General features: G+C 37.4%; 1 protein-coding gene across 1 annotated transcript in view; it reads right to left on the reverse strand.

Annotated features, from left to right (window-relative positions):
- Positions 1-20,251: 20,251 nt before the first annotated feature.
- LOC131055064 (uncharacterized) overlaps positions 20,252-21,303 on the reverse strand; it is a 34,423-nt gene continuing 33,371 nt past the window's right edge. Inside the window, exon 2 of the mRNA XM_057989690.2 lies at positions 20,252-20,604. Within this exon, the coding sequence (XP_057845673.2) occupies positions 20,380-20,604 (225 nt within the window). The 3' untranslated portion in view covers positions 20,252-20,379. The remainder of the gene's footprint in view (positions 20,605-21,303) is intronic.

Genomic DNA, 21,303 nt, shown 5'->3' on the forward strand with positions numbered 1-21,303 from the left:
AAAAAGGTAGACCTAAAGTGCAGAGTCAGACGACAATGAAGATGATGTGACCATCAACACCATTACTTTCGAGGGTCTGAGTGGAGAAGATTGTAGAAAATGGTGGACCGAGACCCCACAGGATGATCTCGTGAAGGCATAGTTACGACAGGCATAGGTACACTAGGCCATTTAGATGCCCATATTTTGCATCAAAATTTTGAGGTCATGTTGAGGGCTATGATTAGTGCATACGACAACCACACACGGCAGTCAGTGTTTGACTATGAGCACCATCAGGTTACAGTCTCTTTGGATTCCATAGAGTTCATGAGGGTTTTTGGTATCCCAGGGATGCAAGGGAAAAAAGTAGATAAGGGCTAGAAGATATGTGTAGACTTCAAGGATAAACTCTTGAAGTTGATGTGCAGAACGACCTCACACAGGTTGAGCTCAATAGCCTCCAGCATGCAAGCAAGGGAAGAGGCCTGAAGAAGTCTTTTTTACGAGAGGGAGAGTGACAATGCCTCTGGATGTGTTGAAGAGTCGCGGACATGGTTGTTGGAGCCTGAAGAATTGTAGCCTCAACATGGTCCCAGGGAGATGCCAGGACAAACAAATAGTTGGAGCAGCTGCTTGGGTTTATGAGGAATGGTTGCACGACACACTTTGCCAAGTTCTTTGAGTCGAGGGGGTAGCCTACTATGGAGACCTTGCAGATGCTGGAAGATTGGGGTCTCCAGGAGCAGGTTGGAGAGAACAACACACAATACCTATTGCAGAGGGTAGAGCAAGTCTTCTATGAGACATACCATGAGCTGAGGCGGACACACCATATTGCTCAAGGTATGGAGACCCAGCAGTAGGAAGTCGTGTCAATGAGGGAGGAGTTGGTTGCTCGACTCCAGCAGATGGAGGAGTCATACAGGGAGAAGTTGGCTTGGGAGAAGGCCCCACGACTAGTGGAGAGAACATAGCCCAGGAGGAAAGGGCTATGTTGGAGAACCGTCTCGCTAGTGCTTTGGAGATGGTGGAGAAAAAAGATAAGGAAGTCTTGGAAGTCGCGATGATGGTGAAGATGACTATGGAGCGATAGATGGACCTACAGTTGAGGACTGAGAAGGTTTACCAATTATGGGCACACCTGATAGCCACAACATGAGCATCAGCACCATCCTCACCAGGGATGCTTCCTCAACCACATTCTCAATCTTGATTTTTTTTTATCCTCCCATTTTTGTTGTTAGTCATCAAGAGACGACCTTGATTTTTGGGGGGATGATGTTGGCGGCATATTGTATGTATGAGAATAATAAGTAATTGTGTAATTAGGAAGTACTTTGTTTAGTGATGTCACCGAGGGTAGGTAGTTACAGATGTGACAGTTGTCCCTCACACCCCCTCGATACCTTTATATACCATGTGATGTAACTTGCCATTATTATGATTATGAATGGAATGGTATCTTTTATGTTGGTTAGAAATTGAAATACATTGTGTGACTTAATACATTAGGACTATGTTTATTTGAAATCTATGGCATTACTATTCTTTGTTATGTATTCCATCCACACGCATTAAATTGTTCGCCCAAAGGGTAAACAACTCACTGCCAGAATGCTCACTGTAGGAGGAAAAGGCTCACTATCAAAGAAAGAAAGAAAGAAAGAAAGAAAGAAAGGTAATCCACCTCTGTAACACACAATGCAAAACTGGATTGCATTCGGTGTCTCAACACCAACACACTTCGCACAACATCAATAATTAGATCAATAAAGTGTCATTAATGTTGCCTCCCCCATTCGACTTGATTCGTCCTTGGCTATGTACCTTTTTCTTTACGATTCACTTTTTTTGTCTCAATGAACCTGTATGTTGAACCTACATCTTGGTTCAAGGTTCAAGGTTCAACTGGTGCCTTTGGGTGTGTCGTGGCTCTGTTTTGTTGTTAAGCGGGCGAGCGTCAATGTGTTAAGTCGGCTTTGAACTTGAACCTTTGAACAATTCTTAATGTAGTTCAAGGTTCAAAGTTCAAGGTCCTCCTTTATGTTTGTCTAAAGTCTTCACTCATTCCTAGTTTAGTTGTGTTGAGCCGCAAGGTGGCAGTCCTTTTGTTCTCTCATGTTCAACTTGAACCATTGAACTTCTTGTTAAATGGTTCACGGCTCAAAATTTCATTTCAAGTTGGCTCTGAAGACATTAATAAAGCAAAGGTGGTGTGGTAAAAGGAATATTTAGAGCATATCATGTTTTAAAATTCTAATTATGGAAAGAAATCATGAAAACTCAAGCCGTTTGCATGGAGCTGATTTGTAATAAAGAAAGTTGTCAGAATCCCATCAAATCATGGGTTATCTCACACGCTTGAATGAATTTTTATGAGGCATGCGTAGGTATTATTCAGTTTTTCCGCCTCTTAATATGTAAGTTCTAAAATTATGAAATTGGTAGTTGTTATTGTTGGAGAAGCGAAGGGCACCGAAGCTAATTTTAGCTCCATACTTTTGAGGGTTACACAAATTTGATGGTGGCAACAGGTGAGTTTTGATAATTTCTTCTTCGTTGTGTTACTAGCTCAAAAAGTTAGTATAATAAAATTCTTTATTTTGGAATAGAATTTTGTCCTTTCTACAAATTGTTTGATGAATACAAAATCGAGCATCATGAGGCCGACTCTTCCAAAGCTTGGCCGCATATCATGCTTAGTCAGTGCACTTCCAAAACTGGGTGACACTTCTTTAGCCCAAGTTGACTTAGGAATTTTTTTGGAAAGAACTAGAAACCCTGAGGTGAACTCAATGATGGAAAGAATTGTTAAAAGTGGCTTGATTGAAGCTACTGCATTCCCAACTGCCGACCCTTGCCCATAAGTGGTGATAGCATGTATGAACAGGTACAATACGTACAACATGTGCATTAGGACCAACAGTGGTGACTTGTTAGTAAAAATCAACAAGGAAACAATGATGGACGCAATTGGAATTCTTCATAAGGAGTCATATGAAGATTGGTCCATTGGTACTTCATAGTCATTCTTCTCTGAGAAGAAAAGCACCTACAAGAGCGTCATTGCCAGGAATTGGATCCTAAAAGTTTAGAAAGGGGGTTCCCGATTACCCAGACCTCTTACAAGAGAGCATTTCATAACAGAGGTGCGCGATATTGTGATTTTGTTCAACAGACTCAAAGGGAATTCACATGCTTTCTACTGGGAGGATTGGATGTATTTTTACTTTCAGGTATTGTTGGCTGGTGAAAAATATCTTGACTGGGCATAGGTTATTGCTGAAAGGCTTCATGAGGGTTTGAATAATTTTGTTGGAATGTCTAGTTTTTACATGTCTTCATATCTATTTTATATTTTGGATTATACCAGAGAGTGGCAAGGGTTACATCATGAGCCTTGGGTGGATGGCATGAAGGTTTACGATTATTATCCACACCCGCAACACCACAGATATGTCGAAAATGTTACAAGATGGAATGATGTTTTCGTAGTCAGACATGTCTTTGAACTGCAGGGAGACACAAACAAAACAATGTCATCTAAAGCCATGGAGCTAGTTAGCATATATGAAAGCTATTTAATTCAATTTCCCAGATTTACCTACATCAGATTAGGGGCTTTGAAGGTGAACCATTCAAATTGCCTAGGTATGCCCTTGATAGCTATATACTTATTGAGCTTGCCCACATTGATAAAAATTTAGGGGCGAAGAGTAAATCGGGAGTAGCCTTCCCAATTAAACTTGGATATTATAGTTGTAAATCTATATTTGATGCTTTGAACCTACAATTAGAGTTTAAGAAACTGAATTTACAACCCTACATTGTCCGACGCAAGTTTAATCATAGAGGCTATGTTGTGGAATATTTAAATGTTGATGCAAATATCTTTCATGAACCCCAATTAAAAGACTATTGGGAAAATTGTTGCGATGAATTTGAAGTTAGAAGGAGATTGTGGTCAAGGTTCACTTTGCAGCAGATTGTTACAATGAGATTGTCAATAAATGTGGCAGGAATACAAGAAGAAGAGGGGGAAGATGTGTTAGACCCTGAATTTCATGTAAAGGTTCAAGGGCAAGCCATCCCTGAAATTGATTAGGATAGGAGAAAAGAAGAAAGTATACAGGCCAAGTCCTTCAATGTTATAAGGAGAACGGAGAAGTGGTTGAGGGACCACAAATTTAGAAAGGATCCAATCATTACTCCTAAAGAGATAACAGTTGGTCCACTTCATGCTGCAACACAAATTCCCACTTACTCCTCTAATGTAATTGTTGATATTGCAGGTGCCACGAGGCCGAAACTTTGAGAAGTTCAAACCAAGAGGTCAAAGAAATCCCCATTGAGCTGCTCAGCGGTTCGAGTCACCCATTCTAGGAGCAGAAAGAGAAACATGGAACCAACAACAAACTAGATTGTTGTGGACCTAGATTCGAGTGAGGAAACCTAGGTGGCCATGGATGAGCAAGTGTCAAATAATCCTTCAGCTTAGGATGCGGATAGAGAGAAATAATTTGAAGAAAATCTAGACCCGGTGAGCACCATGACTATTGTTGGTCTACCTGATTATTAGACACCTCCACCCAAAGAATCTTCTAGTGTTTCTTGATGGCTTGGAGCTTCTATTAGCAAGAAACACAGTGTGGTTCCTATTACCATTCCCATGGAAGATATGGTTATTAAATGTCTTGGAAAAATTTCCAAATCGAAAAAGCTTAAAACATAGGCTATGATGGAGGTCGATGATGACACAGGGCATTGAGTAGCAGAAGTGGCAAAGCCTATCTCAGAAAAAGGCCCAAAGAATGCCACTGAAAAATATTTTGTTGTTGAGAAAATTGGTCTAGGAGTTGCTTCCAGAGCTGCGGATGCCAAACATTTGGAATCCTCCACCAAAAGAATGTTATCCAGAACCTAGAAGGATGAGAAGGACAAGTGGGAATTGAAACAGGTTGTTAAGCAAATGACAGAATATATCAATGTCATACATCACCCAATTCCTCAGCCTCCGTCACAGATGTCATTGTCTTTTGATCCTAAATCACCTGGTAAACCAGAAGCTATTGGATCAGGTTCAAAGAAGCTAGATGGTAGCTAATATTTTTTATGAATGGCTTGACTCCATAGTGCAACAAGGCACAAATTACATTGCTATCTTAATCAAGGTGTATGAGAATGGTATAGCCGTGAGTAAAGAGTTGGAGTTAGAAGCTACAACATGGGATAGAGAAAGAAATAACTAGGTAGTAGTTTTAGCACAAATGAATGATGTACAAAAATTTTGGATCATGAAATTTCTTGCCGAGAAGCCTATGAATAATGTGGATGATAATATAATGTATATATCAAAGAAAAACATTGAATGGAGAAAATCATCATCAAACAAGGTCACGAAGAATCCATCAAATTATTAAAAGAATTGAAAAAGCTCATAGATATGATGCAGAAAGATTTGAAATGCATCGATATACAGCTCTTGAAAGATTATGGACAAATAATCAAGCATGCAGTAGACATGGTCAAAACATTGAAGGAGAGAGTGCAGCTCGTTAAAGAAACAAAATCTCTAACTACAGATGACTTCTCCAAGGTGGCTAGGATTGAGTCAATGGTAGCAGTTTGCTTTGATCATCTGTAAGCACATAAAATAAAAGTCATGCAAGTAAACATGAATAAAGAAGTCTGGAAACAACGCATTCTGCATAATGGGCTCCCACATTATCAGGTCATCCTGAACTTCTCAACGACACACTTGGAGTGGCGGAATATACGTGGCACTGCGGCAAAATAGGATAAACCAGTCGTTTCCTCTACCACGTTGGAATCTTGATCGAGTTATTAGTGAGTTGTCATTCTGTCCATGGCTCTTGGTCATTTAAGTTTTATTCGGTTTTAAACAAGACAATTTCTTTAACTCTAAGATAGAGTTAAAAAAAAGGAACTCTGGTTATTTCAAAAAACTATGAGCCTGGAGGCTATTTATATAATTAAGCAAGCTTTTATGGGGTCTGAATTTTTTTGAATTGTATTAGAAGACATAGTTTTCTTTTGGGATTTTCAGTGAAGACATTCTATCTATGAATGAAATAATATATTTTGCACAACCTTTAAATCTGTGTGTTTGAATGAAGAACAAATCTCTGTTGGGATACATGTTTATGTGCAAAATATTTTACTTCTTTGATTATCCGCTTATTATAAGTTTGTGAATTCATTTGATAAATGAAATTAGTTGTTTGATGTTTGTTTGGATGTTTGGATCTCCCTTGTCCTGTGAGGCATGAGCGAGTCTAGATCAAAGTCCATAATACATTGAGCACACTTTGTAAAGTATGTTTTATAAGAGTGAAATATTTGAAGTTCAAGTCTGTGGGCTTTACATTATGAATAATTGTTTCGTAGCATTCATATTGTGTTGACAAATGGATGTGAAAAGCCTTTCTCACTTTCTAGTTAAAAGTTCATTTCTTTGTGATTACTTTGCATAAAAATTCATTGAATATCATATGGGGAGTTGCACCCTTATGCAGAGGGTAAACCAATAATCGATTCACCCAACTGTTGGTTTCTTTTGCTTTTCAACAGGGGTATGCATGAGTAATTATAAAAAAAATAGAGAAAAGCAAATCTGTTAACCAACTGATTTTTGGTGACTCTGCTGGGGAGACGAACAACAAGATTGGTCACCTAGCCAAAAGATATATAGGATTGTCTTGTGAGCTATTTAAAGTTTGTCCAGTTTTACCGAAACTATGAATTGTGAACAAACTGGAGCCAAGAAGATACACTAGGTCTCAGAGGCGTGAGGGGATAATTGACTCAATCTTCCAAGAATTGCAAAATCCAAACTTTCAACCTTCTTTTACACCCAAGAGATGAGCAGAAGTAGACCTCCTTCCCCTTCCCCTTCATTTCTTGTATCTTCAGTTTGTCAAGCCCTAACCTTGCATGGTGTTACCTTACCCAGTGTAATCAATCCAACACCCCTTAATATCATTCTTTCGATGGCAGCCAACAATCCTTGGGGACCCACAATAGGTCCATTAAATCTTGGTCTAAATTTGAATGCTTTACCCAAAGGAGAGACAAATCATTTGCCTAAGTTTAGTGGTGATGGGAAGGTCACAGTCAATAAACATTTAAATGCATTTAATGTTGCATGTGGTGTATTAGTCGTCCAACATGAAGATGTGGTAGTAAGGTTGTTTGTGCAGACATTAACTGAGACAACTACAGATTGGTTTTACCATTTTTCGAATAGCGTAATAACAAACTGGCAATATTTGAAAACTAGGTTTGAGGCTAGGTTCAAGGTTGTAGAAGATGAACATTCCCTTTTGGCCCAGTTAGCTCAATTAAAAAAAGAGATCCCTGAATCTATGAGAGATTTTGTGGCCAAATTTGATAAAATTGTCCATAAAATTCCTACAAATCAGAAACCTTCATATGATAGCTTGAAATGTTTCTTCATAAACTCTATTCCCTCAGAGATAAGTTTTTTGATTCGCAGACAAAGAGTTGCAACTTTGGCAGATGTTAAAACACTTTTTGTTGAGTTAGAAGATGACTTAATTACTGTGGGAAAATGGAAAAGGGAAGTGCAAGTGGCTAATGTGCAGCCCTCTACCTCCTCAGACCTTGTAATTCAAAGGTTGATGAATGATTTCATAACACTCAAAAGACTATTACCCAAGGCTAGTACATCTTACCCACAGCCTTATCAAGATATGCCAAGGAGGATTACTAATCAGCCTATGAGAACTAGGAATAAAGCCTTACAATTGCCTCCGGCTCAACAAAGACTAGCAATTGAAGCTCCACCACCTAAGGGAAATATGTGTGTTTTCCATTTGATTGATGATCATGATGGTTGTTCTTGTCTAGAGATGGTGCAACATGCACAAATGATAAATACAAGAGAAGTCATAAGTGAACTTGGTCCATAAGAAGAAGTCCATGGGCAACCTGGCGACTCTGGAATACACTTCCTGGAGTATGAATCGGATTCAAACAGAGGAGGTGATATATTGGTGACCCTTGAAGACCCTTCTTGAGCCATCCTCATTAGAAATCAATGTCAATCGAAAAACACAGGTACCACCACTTTTCTCGAAACCATAGCTAAAGGTAAAGAACCTGTGAACTGAAATTCAGAGAATGGTTCAAGAGTTCAAGAAGTTTAGATGTTGAAGTGTTCTGACCCTGATACTTCTTTTGATATTGTTGAATTTTGTAAGGCATCTAAAATTCAAATTTCTCCTGCTGAATACCTTAGGTTGAATCCTAAAGAGTTAGAAAAGTTAATTAAATATGTACAGGGGGAACTTCTCAATTGCAATTCACCAAGATACCATTGATTAATCTTGAGTCCTCACAGGATGAAAAGGATACCAAATCCGTAGAGTAGTCTAGTATTGCTCTAAAGGTATTAGATAATGAAGCAATTGAACCACCATTAGTACTTGATCAAAGGCCTGAGCCATTTTATGTGTCTTTATTTATCAATGGATATAAACTTAATAATTGCATCATTAATTCAGGAGCCTCCGATAATATTATGTCTTCTGTAGTTGCTAAAGCATTAGGTCTTTCACTCACTAAAACATTTGGTAAATGTTATTCAATGGACTCAAAGCAAATTCCTTTGCTAGGTCAAATCAAAGATGTGCAAGTTGCTCTGGCAATACATCCTAACAAAAGACTGAAGTTGATTATTTTGGTTGTTGATATTCCCGCAAGTTATGGAATGTTGCTAAGCAGGACTTTTTGTAAGGATTTGGGAGGAGAGATTAAAATGGATTGGTTTGAGGCAATAATTCCCATTGGTAAGCAAAAAAATGCTCTTCAACTTGAAACAAAATCCAAATATACATTTTTCCCTCCAATGACCCAAAATCTCAAATATTGTATCAAGAATGTGATTTTGCCAATTATTTGCTCTCCTTTGATGATAATAAAGTGACACCAGAAGATGTAGTAGATCCTGCTACAGGCCTGTGGGTAATGGAGTTTGATGGGAGTTGTGCATCAGCTGGATCTGGTGCTCATTTCTCCACAAGGTGAAAAAAATCCTTTTTTCATTCAAATTAGAATTTAAAAACACTAATAACATTGCAGAATATGAGGCATTGTTGTTAGGAATTGAGCAAGCTAGGAAAAGAGGAATCAAATTGTTGAGTGCCAAAGGTGATGCAGAATTGATTGTTAATTAGGTACGAAATCTCTTCTCGGTAAAGAATGAAAGGCTTAGACATTACAGAAACAAAGTCTGGGATGAGATTGAATATTTTGATGCTTTCTCAATTGAAGTCATTCCTAGAAATCATAATTCCCATGCAAATTCTTTGGCAGTGTTAGCGTCTTTATTACTCCCACATCCAGATTTTGGTGCAGATGTTTACAAGATTGAAGTAGTATATTGCCCTAATGTACCTAATAATTCAAATTTCTGGCAAGTGTTTGAAAATGACAAACACATCGATAAGTTCTTGCAAAATGCTGAAATGTTTGCCTCTTCTTTCTTCGAAGGGTTTGAGAATGAATGTAATGAGTTTTGTCCAGATATAGGGGGAGGTTCTAAAAAGGAAGTTTTTCAGTTGAAGGGAAATCAAATTCGAAAAGGCCTGGTATCCTTAGAATGCCTCTTTGATTGCAATGATAGGTATGTCAAAGAAGATACATCTCAAAATGCTAATACATCAGGAGAATATGAAAAGGTTAATATAGGTGATGAAATCAACCCAAAGATGGTCAATTTAGGCAAGTGTTGCATCCCTAAGGAAAGACATTTGTTTATTAAACTATTACATAATTTTTTGGATGTTTTTGCCTGGTCTTATGAAGATTTGAAAGACTTTAGAAATGCCCAGTTTCAACATCATATTCCTCTCAAGCCCAAATTGGCTCCTTTTAGACAAAAATTGAGAAATTACAATCCCAAGGTCGCAGATGCTATTTTTCAAAGAAATAAACAAGATGCTTCAGGCAAGGATTATCTATCCTATTCACCATTCTACATGGGCAGCCAATATTGTTCCGGTTTGTAAGAAAAATGGAGAAATAAGGATCTATGTGGATTTTCGAAACTTGAATTAGGCCAGTTTGAAAGATAACTACCCATTGCCAGCGATGTATCATATCCTCCAAACTGTTGCTGGATCAGAAATGATGTCGATACTTGATGGTTTCTCCGATTATAACTAGATAAGTGTGGCAAAAGAGGACCAACACAAAACAACCTTTACAACACCTTGGGGAACTTTCACCTACAATCGTATGCCATTTGGCCTAATAAATGCGGGAGCAACTTTCCAAAGGGCGATGAATCTCTCATTCAATCATCTCATTGGTAAGATCATAGTTATCTATCTAGATGACTTGACAGTTTTCTCTAAAAGAAGGAAAAATCACCTAAGAGATTTGGAAACTGTGCTACAAAGATGCAAAGATCACGGTATTTCCCTCAACCCAAAGAAGTTAGTTTTCTATGTTACAGAGGGAAAGCTATTAGGGCATATAGTTTCGCAAGATGGTATCAAAATTGATCCTGATCCGGTAAAAGCTATCCAACAATTAAGTTTGTCGTTAGATAGAAGTGGTGTCAAATCATTCTTTGGGCATGTAAGTTTGAGGTTTGTGCCAAACTTTGCTGAAATTACCAAACACATTGTAGGGATGATGAGTGAAAAGCAGATTTTCAAATGGAAGGAAGAAGCAAAAAGAGCCTTTGAAGAGGTAAAGGAAGCAATTGCTCATGCTCCAACACTAATAAATCCTAATTTTAAGAGAGATTTTATCATGTATTGTTATGCTTCAGAACACACAATGTTTGACATTCTTCTGCAAAAGAATAAATTGAATGAAGAAGTCCCTATTGCTTTCATGAGCGTTCCGCTCAAAAAGCATGAATTGAATTACTCATTAGTTGAGAAACAGGCCTTTGTGGTTGTTAAAGTTGTCAAGCATTTCAGGTATTATGTAGTGCATTCCCATTCAATTGTCTTTGTGCCAAACCCCACTGTGAAAAGTATCTTGACTCAGCAAGAGGTGGAAATGAATAATAGAGTGACCTGAGTTTCAAAGGTTCAAGAATTTGATTTGGATATCAGACCGACCAAGTTAGTCTGGGGGCAAGGATTGTGTCATTTAATAGCTGAAAACAAGGAGGAAGAAGACAAATTGCCACTAGCTTTATTTGTTAGCTTGCAAGATGAATGGTTCACTAATGTGGCTCATTACCTGACATATGGAGAATGTCCTAAGCACTTAAGTGCAAAAGAAAAGAGAAATCTCATATTGAAAGCAGCCAAATATGTGATTGTGGATGATGTCTTATATAAAAAAAGGATTGGATGGGTCATTCTTAAGGTGTGTTGACAAGGAACAGCAGGAGAAGCTTTTACAAGCTTTTCATAATGAGGCATGTGGAGGACACTATTCATCTACCGTAACAGCTTTCAAAATCCTCAGGAGTTGTTACTATTGGCCAAGTATGTTTAAAGATGCATATACGTGGGTTGCAGGCTACGAGGAATGTAAGTTGTTCTCAAGAAGACCCCAATTAGCTGCATTACCATTAAGGTCAGTGATCATAGATGAACACTTTAAACAATGGGGTTTAGATTTTGTTGGTACATTGAATCCCCCGTCAAGTGTTGGTCATACTCATATCCCCATAGCTATAGATTATTTTATGAAGTGGGTAGAAGCGGTCCCCGTCAAGAAGACTACTTCAAAAATTGTTTGTAACTTCCTGAAAGAGAACATCTTGACTAGGTTTGGTGTACCCCAGAAGATCGTGACCAATAATGCCCCAAATTTTTCTTCCGAAGAACTCAACATGTTTTGCTATGATCATGGCATCCTCTTATCTCATTCTTCAGATTACTATCCGCAAGGAAATGGCCAGGCTGAATCTAGCAATAAGAATATGATCTCTATAATGCAAAAATTGGTGGTTGAGAATGCAAAGGACTGGCATAAAAGACTATATGAAGAACTGTGGGAAGACAGGACCTCGCCTAAAAGGGCCATAGGTATGCCACCACTTGAATTGGTATATGAAGTAGAAGATCAATTGTCCTTACCCCTAGAGTTATCAGCTTCTAGGTTGCAGAAAGTGATAGAAGATGAATTCTTCAAAAGTGCTCTGGAAAAGAGAATTATGTACCTTTCAAAAATTGAGGAAGAGAGGCAAGAGTTGGTGGATCACATCACTGCACATCAGACCAGGGTAAAGAAATTTTTTGATCGCAAAGCTAGACCACAGTAGTTTATGCTGGGAGATCAAATCCTGCTCTGGGACAAACGCAAGGAACCAAAAGGAGCTCATGGGAAATTTGATTCTCTGTGGAAAGGACCATTCACGATTAAATAGGTATTAGGCCCTAACTCATTAAAACTTGAATACCCTGATGGAACTTCACTGCTCTTGTCCTACAATGGGTAGGATTTAAAGTTGTATCAGTTATAAGCAGGTCTCCTCCTATTTTGTACATATGTTTTTGGTGTGTTGTTTGTTTTCTTGTTGTGTGATTTGTTGTGGTCGGATCTTTGTCCTTCTTCGCTTGCATGCGTAACCAAAGATTCTAGGTTCCATTCCTGGTCCTTCTCAGTCCCAGTCCCTAGTCAGAGCCGATGTTACCCCATTATTTTATCGATAGCTAAAGTCTTTGTCTTGAGCAAAATAAAGTGTCATTAATGTTGCCTCCCCCATTCATCTTGATCTGTCCTTGGCTATGTACCTTTTTCTTTACGATTCACTTTTTTGTCCCAATGAACCTGCATCTTGGTTCAAGGTTCAAGATTCAACCGGTGCCTTTGTGTGTGTCACGGCTCTGTTTTGTTGTTAAGCGGGCGAGCGTCAATGTGTTAAGTTGGCTTTGAACTTGAACCTTTGAACCATTCTTAATGCGGTTCAATGTTCAAAGTTCAAGGTCCTCCTTTATGTTTGTTTAAAGTCTTCGCTCATTCCCAGTTTAGTTGTGTTGAGCCGCAAGGTGGCAGTCCTTTTGTTCTCTCATGTTGATCTTGAACCATTGAACTTTTTGTTAAATGGTTCACGGTTCAAAAGTTCATTTCAAGTTGGTTCCGAAGACATTAATAAAGAAAAGGTGGCACGGTAAAAGGAATATTCCGAGCATATCGTGTTTTTAAATTCTAATTATGGAAAGAAATCATGAAAACTCAAGTCGTTTGTGTGAAGCTGATTTGTAATAAAGAAAGTTGTCAAAATCCCATCAAATCATGGGTTATCTCACACGCTTGAATGAATTGTTATGAGGCATGCGTAGGTATTATTCAGTTTTTCTATCTCTTAATATGTAAGTTCTCAAATTGTGAAATTGGTAGTTGTTATTGTAGAAGAAGCGAAGGGCGTCGAAGGTAATTTTAGCTCCATACTTCTGAGGGTTACACAAATTTGATGGTGGCAACAAGTGAGTTTTGATAATTTTTTCTCTGCTGTGTTACTAGCTCAAAAAGTCAGTATAGTAAAATTCTTTGTTTTGGAATAGAATTATGTCCTTTCTACAAATTGTTTGATGAATGCAAAAGTGGCCATCATGAGGCCGACTCTTCCAAAGCTTGGCCGCACATCATGCTTAGTCAGTGCACTTCCAGAACTGGGTGACAATTCTTTAGCCCAAGCTGACTTAGGAATTTTTTGGGAAAGAGCTAGAAACCTTGAGGCTAACTCAATGATGGAAAGAATTGTTAAAAGTGGCTTGATTGAAGTTGTTGCATTCCCAACTGTTGCCCCTTGCCCAGAATTGGTGATAGCATGTATGAATAGGTACGATACCTGCAACATGTGCATTAGGACCAGGAGTGGTGACTTGTTAGTAAAAATCAACAGGGAAACAATGATGGTCGCAATTGGAATTCCTCATAAGGAGCCCTATGAAGATTGGTCCATTGGTACTTCATACTCATTCTTCTCTGAGAAGAAAAGCACCTACAAGAGCATCATTGCAAGGAATTGGCTCCTAAAAGTTCAAAAAGGTGGTTCCCGATTACCCAGACCTCTTAAAAGAGAGCATTTCATAACGGAGGTGCGGAATATTGTGATTTTGTTAAACAGACTCAAAGGGAATTCACATGCTTTCTACTAGGAGGACTGGATGTATTTTTACATTCAGGTATTGTTGGCTAGTGAAAAATATCTTGACTGGGCATAGGTTATTGCTGAAAGGATTCATGAGGGTTTGAGTAATTTTGTTGGAATGTCTAGTTTGTACATGTCTTCATATCTATTTTATATTCTGGCTTGTACCAGAGAGTGACAAGGGTTACATCATGAGACTTGGGTAGATGGCATGCAGGTTTACGATTATTAGCCACACCTGCAACAACAGAGATATGCCAAAAATGTTACAAGATGGAATGATGTTTTCGCAGGCAGACTTGTCTTTGAACTGCAGGGAGACACAAACAAAATAATGTCATCCGAAGCCATGGAGCTAGTCAGCATATATGGAAGCCATTTTATTCAATTTCTCAGATTTACCTACATCAGAGTAGAGGGCTTTGAAGGTGAACCATTCAAATTGCCCAGGTATTCCCTTGATAGCTATATACTTATTGAAGTTTGCAGACAGCTTGCCCACATTAATAAAAAGTTAGGGGCAAAGAGTAAATCTAGAATAGCCTTCCCAATTGAACTTGGATATTATAGTTGCAAATCTATTTCTAATGCTTTGAACCTAGAATTAGAGTTTAAGAAACTGAATTTACAACCTTACATTGCCCGATGTAAGTTTGATAGTAGAGGCTATGTTGTGGAACATTTAAATGTTGATGCAAATTTCTTTCATGAACCCCAATTAGAAGACATCTGGGAAAATTGTTGCGATGAATTTGAAGTTAGAAGGAGATTGTGGTCAAGGTTCACTTTGCAGCAGATTGTTACAATGAGATTGTCAATAAATGTAGCAAGAATACAAGAAGAAGAGGGGGAAGATGTGTTAGACCCTGAATTCAATGTAAAGGTTCAAGGGCAACCCATCCATGAAATTGATTGGGACAGGAGAGAAGAAGAAAGTATGCAAGCCAAGTCCTTCAATGTTATAAGGAGAACGAAGAAGTGGTTGAGGGACCGCAAATTTATAAAAGAGCCAATCATTACTCCTAAAGAGATAACAATTGGTCCACTTCATGCTGCAACACAAATTCCCACTTCCTCCTCTAATGTAATTGTTGATATTGCAGGTACCACAAGGCCGAAAGTTGGAGAAGTTCAAACCAAGAGGTCAAAGAAATCCCCATTGAGCTCCTCAGCGATTCGAGTCACCCGTTCTAGGAGTAGATGGAGAAACATGGAACCAACAATGGACCAGATTGTTGTGGACCTAGATTCGAGTGAGGAAACCCAGGTGGCCATGGATGAGCAAGTGTCAAATAATCCTTCAGTTCAGGATGCGGTTAGAGAGAAAGAATCTGAAGAAAATCCAAACCCAATGAGCACCATGACTGTTGTTGATCCAAACACCTCCGCCCAAAGAATCTTCTAGTGTTTCTCGATGGCTTGGAGCTTCTATTGGAAAGAAACGCAGTGTGGTTCCTGTTACCATTCCCATGGAAGATATGGTTAGTAAATGTCTTGGAAAAATATCCAAACCCAAAAGGCTTAAAATAGAGACTATGATGGACATCGATGATGACACAGGGCACTAGGTAGTAGAAGTGGCAAAGCCTATCTCAAACAAAGATCCAGAGAATGCCACTGAAAAAGATTTTGTTGTTCAAAAAATTGATCTAGGAGTTGCATCCAGAGCTGCAGATGCCAAACATTTGGAATCCTCCACCAAAAGAATGCTATCCAGAACCTGGAAGGATGAGAAGGACAAGCAGGAATTGAAATAGGCTATTAAACAAATAGCGGAAAATATCAATGCCATACATCACTCAAGTCTCCAACCTCTATCATAGATGTCATTGTCTTTTGATCCTGAATCACCAGTAAACCAGAAGCTATTGGATCATGTTCAAAGAAGCCGTATGATAGCTAAGATTTTTGATGAATGGATTGACTCCATAGTGCAGCAAGACACAGATTGCATTGCTAGCTTAATCAAGGTGTATGAGAATGCTATAGCCATGAGTAAAGAGCTGGAGTTAGAAGCTACATCATGGGACAAAGAAAGAAATAAATGGGTAGCAATTTTAGCACAAATAAATGATGTACAAAAATTTGGGATCATGAAATTTCTTGCCGAGAAGCCTGTAGATAACTTGGATGATAATGTACTGTATGTATCAAAGAAAAACATTGAATGGAGAAACTCAATCATCAAACAAGGTCACAAAGAATCCATCAAATTATTAAAAGAATTGAAAGAGCTCATCGATACGATGCAGAAAGATTTGAAATGCATCAATATACAACTCCTGAAAGATGATTGATAAACAATCGAGCATGCAGCAGACATGGTCAAAACTTTCAAGGAGAGAGTCCAGCTCGTTAAAGAAACAAAATCTCTAACTACGGATGACTTATTCAAGGTGGCTAGGATTGAGTCAATGCTAGCAGTTTGCTTTGATCATCTGAAAGCACATAAAATAAAAGTCATGCAAATAAACATGGATAAAGAAGTCTGGAAACAATGTATTTTGCATATTGGGCTCCCGCATTATCAAGTCATCCTCAACTTATCAACGACACACTTGGAGTAGTGGAATATACGTGGCACTGTAGCAAAACAAGATAAACTAGTCATTTCCTCTACCACGTTGGAATCTTAATTGGGTTATCAATGAGTTGTCATTCTGTTCAATGAGTTGTCATTCTGTTCGTGGCTCTTGGTCGTTTAAGTTTTATTCAGTTTTAAACAAGAGTTTCTTTAATTCTACGATAGAGTTGAAAAAAAGGAACTCTGGTTATTTCAAAAAACTAGAGCCTGGAGGTTGTTTATGTAATTAAGCAAGCTTTTATGGGGGTCCAAATTTTTTTGAATTGCATTAGCAGACTTAGTTTTCTTTTGGGATTTTTAGTGAAAACATTTTATCTATGAATGAAATAATATATTTTGCACAACCTTCAAATCTGTGTGTTTGAATGAAATAACAAATCACTATTGGGATATATGTTTGTGTGCAGAATATTTTACTTCTTTGATTATCTGCTTATTATAAGTGTGAATTCATTTGATAAATGAAATTAGTTGTTTGTTGTTTGTTTGAATGTTATGATCCCCCTTGTCCTTTGAGGCATGAGTGAATCTCGATCAGAGTCCATAATACATTGAGCACACTTTGAAAAGTTTGTTTTATAAGAGTGAAATATTTGAAGTTCAAGTCTGTGGGCTTTACATTATGAATAATTGTTTCGTAGCATTCATATTGTGTTGACAAATGGATGTGAAAAGTCTTTCTCGCTTTCTGGTTAAAAGTGCATTTCTTTGTGATTACTTTGCATAGAAATTCATTGAATATCATACGGGGAGTTGCACTCTTATGCAAAGGATAAACCAATAATCAATTCACCCAACTGTTGGTTTCTTTTGCTTTTCAGCAGGGGTATGCATAAGTCATTATAAAAAAATTAGAGAAAGGCAAATCTGTTAACCAACAAGATCCTTCTTTCTCAATCTCTCATATCTTCAATAACAATCCACACTTTTTCATACTAACACAATCAGATCATCCTCATATAAATATTGTCTTCCGGGAAGCATAATCTTCTGAGTTGGCCAAGACAGAGATATAAAATAGATCTTCCGAGTCGGTCAAGACAGAGATATAAAATAGATCAACACTAAACATTATGAGGGTGGGAAAGAATGAGAAGTAGACCATACCATAACACACATCATCGGTTAGATCAACACATTACATCCATTACAAATTCCAGACCCAAATCATGACTCACACTCTGCACCAATGCCGCTACACATCCTTGAATTCCGAAATTAATCTAAGACCCAAAAACTATTGCCGAATACAACAGAAACAAGAGTGGAACCAGAATACAATCAATCAACACCATATCTGATAAACAGAAAAATAGAAATATCCGAATCACCGTCAACTCAACTAATCCATAATGAAACACATCTTCCGGAGCACCAAAGATTCCAAGGACACATCTTTCGGATCACCAACACCAAGAACACATGTTGACACTAATGACAACCATTATGTTGACATAAATGACAACCAATCATGCTCATCAACAACACATTTGCAACAGTTTTACATCTCTCCATCTCTCAAATAATTTGCATTGAAGGAGCGGCTAGTAGTAACACTTGGATTTGGTGCATTAAAAATAATATAAATATGCACATATCATTTGTAGACATTTTCTTGCACTAGTTTCACATCTTCCCATTCTCAAACCATCCTAGAGCATTGAAGGAGCAATTAGTAATAACACTTGAATTTGGTGCATTAAAAATAATATTAAATATGCATATTTATACACATTTACACAAATTTATGAAAATTAACATAACACATTTACACAAATTTATGAAAATTAACATAAGAATTGACATAGAAGAACATGTCTCCTCGACACATAATGGTGGCTCTGCCTAGGCGTTTCTAGAAACTAACATACTTTGGATATTAGGAAGCGCAAAGTAAACAAAGATTAGTCAAGGGAACCATATAGCAAAGTTCACATTGTGCACGGTCAAATCTAGATGCAAAGGATGAATTGTTGACTATACATTTATCTAGTGCAAATTCTTAAACATTACAATAATAGAGTGATCCCATTTCATAAGTAAAATATCGACTGAAATCCAAAATTACATCAAAGTTATACCTCATCCAGTTTAGGGCTAAGTATCCCTATCCACTTGGTTTTTACTCCTTAAATAAGAAAGTACAGCTTTCGAATCTATATTATACTGGCATCTACTCTCATAAAATACCTAGGCTGATTTGTGCTCTTACATTAAGAGAGTGATCCAATTTCTAAAGTAAAATATCACCCGAAATCCAAAATCACATCGAAGTTATACCATATCCAATTTAGAGCTAAGTATCCCTATCCACTTCATTTTTACTCTCCTTAAATAATAAAATTGATTTGGATGTTCATCCGTAGAATTTGCTTGGGACATCTTTGGAAGTTCATACATCACTAAAGAGTTCATTGTGATTTTTCAAACAAGCAATTTCTGAAAAAGAAGCTAATCAAACCCGAAGTAATTATTCATCACTGGCATACCACTTTACACTTATAACCAAAATATCAATAATTCAGTGTCGTAGAGGTAAGGAACCATGATATTCCGTCTCTTATCTGGACTGCATTATTTTTAAGCTGCATTATAATTTGGCAAAATTAGTTGTGGCTTGCGCATTTGTCAAATCCGGTATAAGTTCAATAAGAGATTAACTAGTTATGATGAAACATCGTTTAGTATCAGCATTTGTAAAATCTAATATCAACTTAGGTATAGTGACCTCAGAAATCAGGTACCATGAACAAAATCCAAATTCAAATATATTACAAAGATGAATGTGGATATTACAAGAATAGGAAATGAAAATAACACTACTTTGATAGTATCTCCAAAACCTGTAATTATCATCAGCATTAACAAAAACTGTTCATAGAAGGCTAAACAATTTAAAAAATAGAAAAAGAGGGCAACCGAATATTTTACAACTAGCATGCAGTTTATACATGCTTGAGGACTTCAGCTCTCACTGACCTTACAAATCTGAGAGAGAGAAACAAGACAGGCTAACATATGCTTAAAGACAAGATAGAAGCAAAAGAAGCTACAAAGAGATTAAACACAAGGTAGACAGTTTTTTCCATTTTTAAATTAATTAATAAATACAGCCAAAGGTGCATCCTAGGTGCTGCATAGACATTTGAGGTAGACATAGGATGCCTCAATATAAACCACCAAAGAGAAAAGGTCAAGAATTCTATATACAATATATAAAAATCGTTTAAACTAGAAAAGATAATAACAGCGAACCATGAAAAATGTTGAACTAGGAGGATATATTGCAATAACTTCCCCAACTCTACAAAAATTTTAGAATGTCTATAAACATTGAATTCAGTAAGAGATGTAAAGAATAATAGTAGTTTTCTGAAAAATGCTCTAAATGGCAGTAAACTTTAAGGACAGCCAGTCACAAATAGCCTCTCTACCTTTATTCACATCTCAATCAAAACCAAAGAAACAAATCATATGCACATATCCAAAGTTCTTTATGTGTTTGAGAGTGTGTGTGGGGTGCAATTGAGTGTCTGTGTGTGCGCGTGAGAGAGAGAGAGAGATGGAGAGAGAGATTCAAACAAACAATTAAGAAATAGTCAAACTGTGGCCTGCAATATAAAGCAAAGTTGTGAGACAAAGATTTGGTCTCAAGATGCCTCGAGATGTTGTCAATTTATGAATCTATCTCTAAAAAGTACTCTTATTTGACTCCAACTACAACTTTAAGAAACTTGAGTTTCTCTTTTGCCTTAACTAAATCGAAGGAATTTTCAAGAGATGCAGGAGGTTCAACACCTGTGAAAACATAAAGTGCCTTTATTTCTTCAGCATAAGATGGGTGTGGATCTTCTTTGTATCCTACAATCTTTCTTACTGCATGAATTTCTTCCCAGATCTTTCCATCGTCGTCGTTGTCATCCGAATCCTGTAAAAAATTAACAGGCTAAATAATCTTAACACCTTGTTATGACCAACTTCCAAGATTTCTATCAACCACTTCATTGGTAGGTAGCATCTCAAGACAAAAAAAGAGGTCTTTAATTACTGCTACTTAAGTAAAAACAATCATGCCTTCCACACATGTTCATTGCCTCCATGCCAGACCACATTAAACAATAAACAAATTTAGACACTTTTAACAATCCCACAATAAATATTTGCAATTAAATAAGTTCACAAGATGCTTCTAATTTAATCTCTCTAAAGTGGCATAACAGTTTGAATGCAAGCAAATTCCGATAAGGAGAATGTGTTTATAAGAAAAATTCTAAATACACAAAACATTTCCATATTCGGGAGAGTGAACTCTTCTTAACCTGGAATGTGCAAACAAAAAAAAGTAATATTAGAATTCCCAATCATTCATAGACCATCAATGTACAACAATGGAAAATGTGGAGAAACATAAGGAACAAATCAATAACAGCAATTACAGGAGAAGTTACAGTAAAATATATGCTTTATTCACCAATGGCAATATAACACAGAAGCTCTCTTGGATTATGGAATCTATATAAAACCTCTTCATCTTCACATATTGATTATGTTATTGTATTCTCACCTATCCTACATTTCTAGGATAAATGTGTTCTAAACTTAATTCTCATTTGCTTGGTTCCCCTTT

This window comes from Cryptomeria japonica, chromosome 5 (genome assembly GCF_030272615.1).
Source record: "Cryptomeria japonica chromosome 5, Sugi_1.0, whole genome shotgun sequence".
In the NCBI taxonomy this organism is placed as follows: Eukaryota; Viridiplantae; Streptophyta; class Pinopsida; order Cupressales; family Cupressaceae; genus Cryptomeria; species Cryptomeria japonica.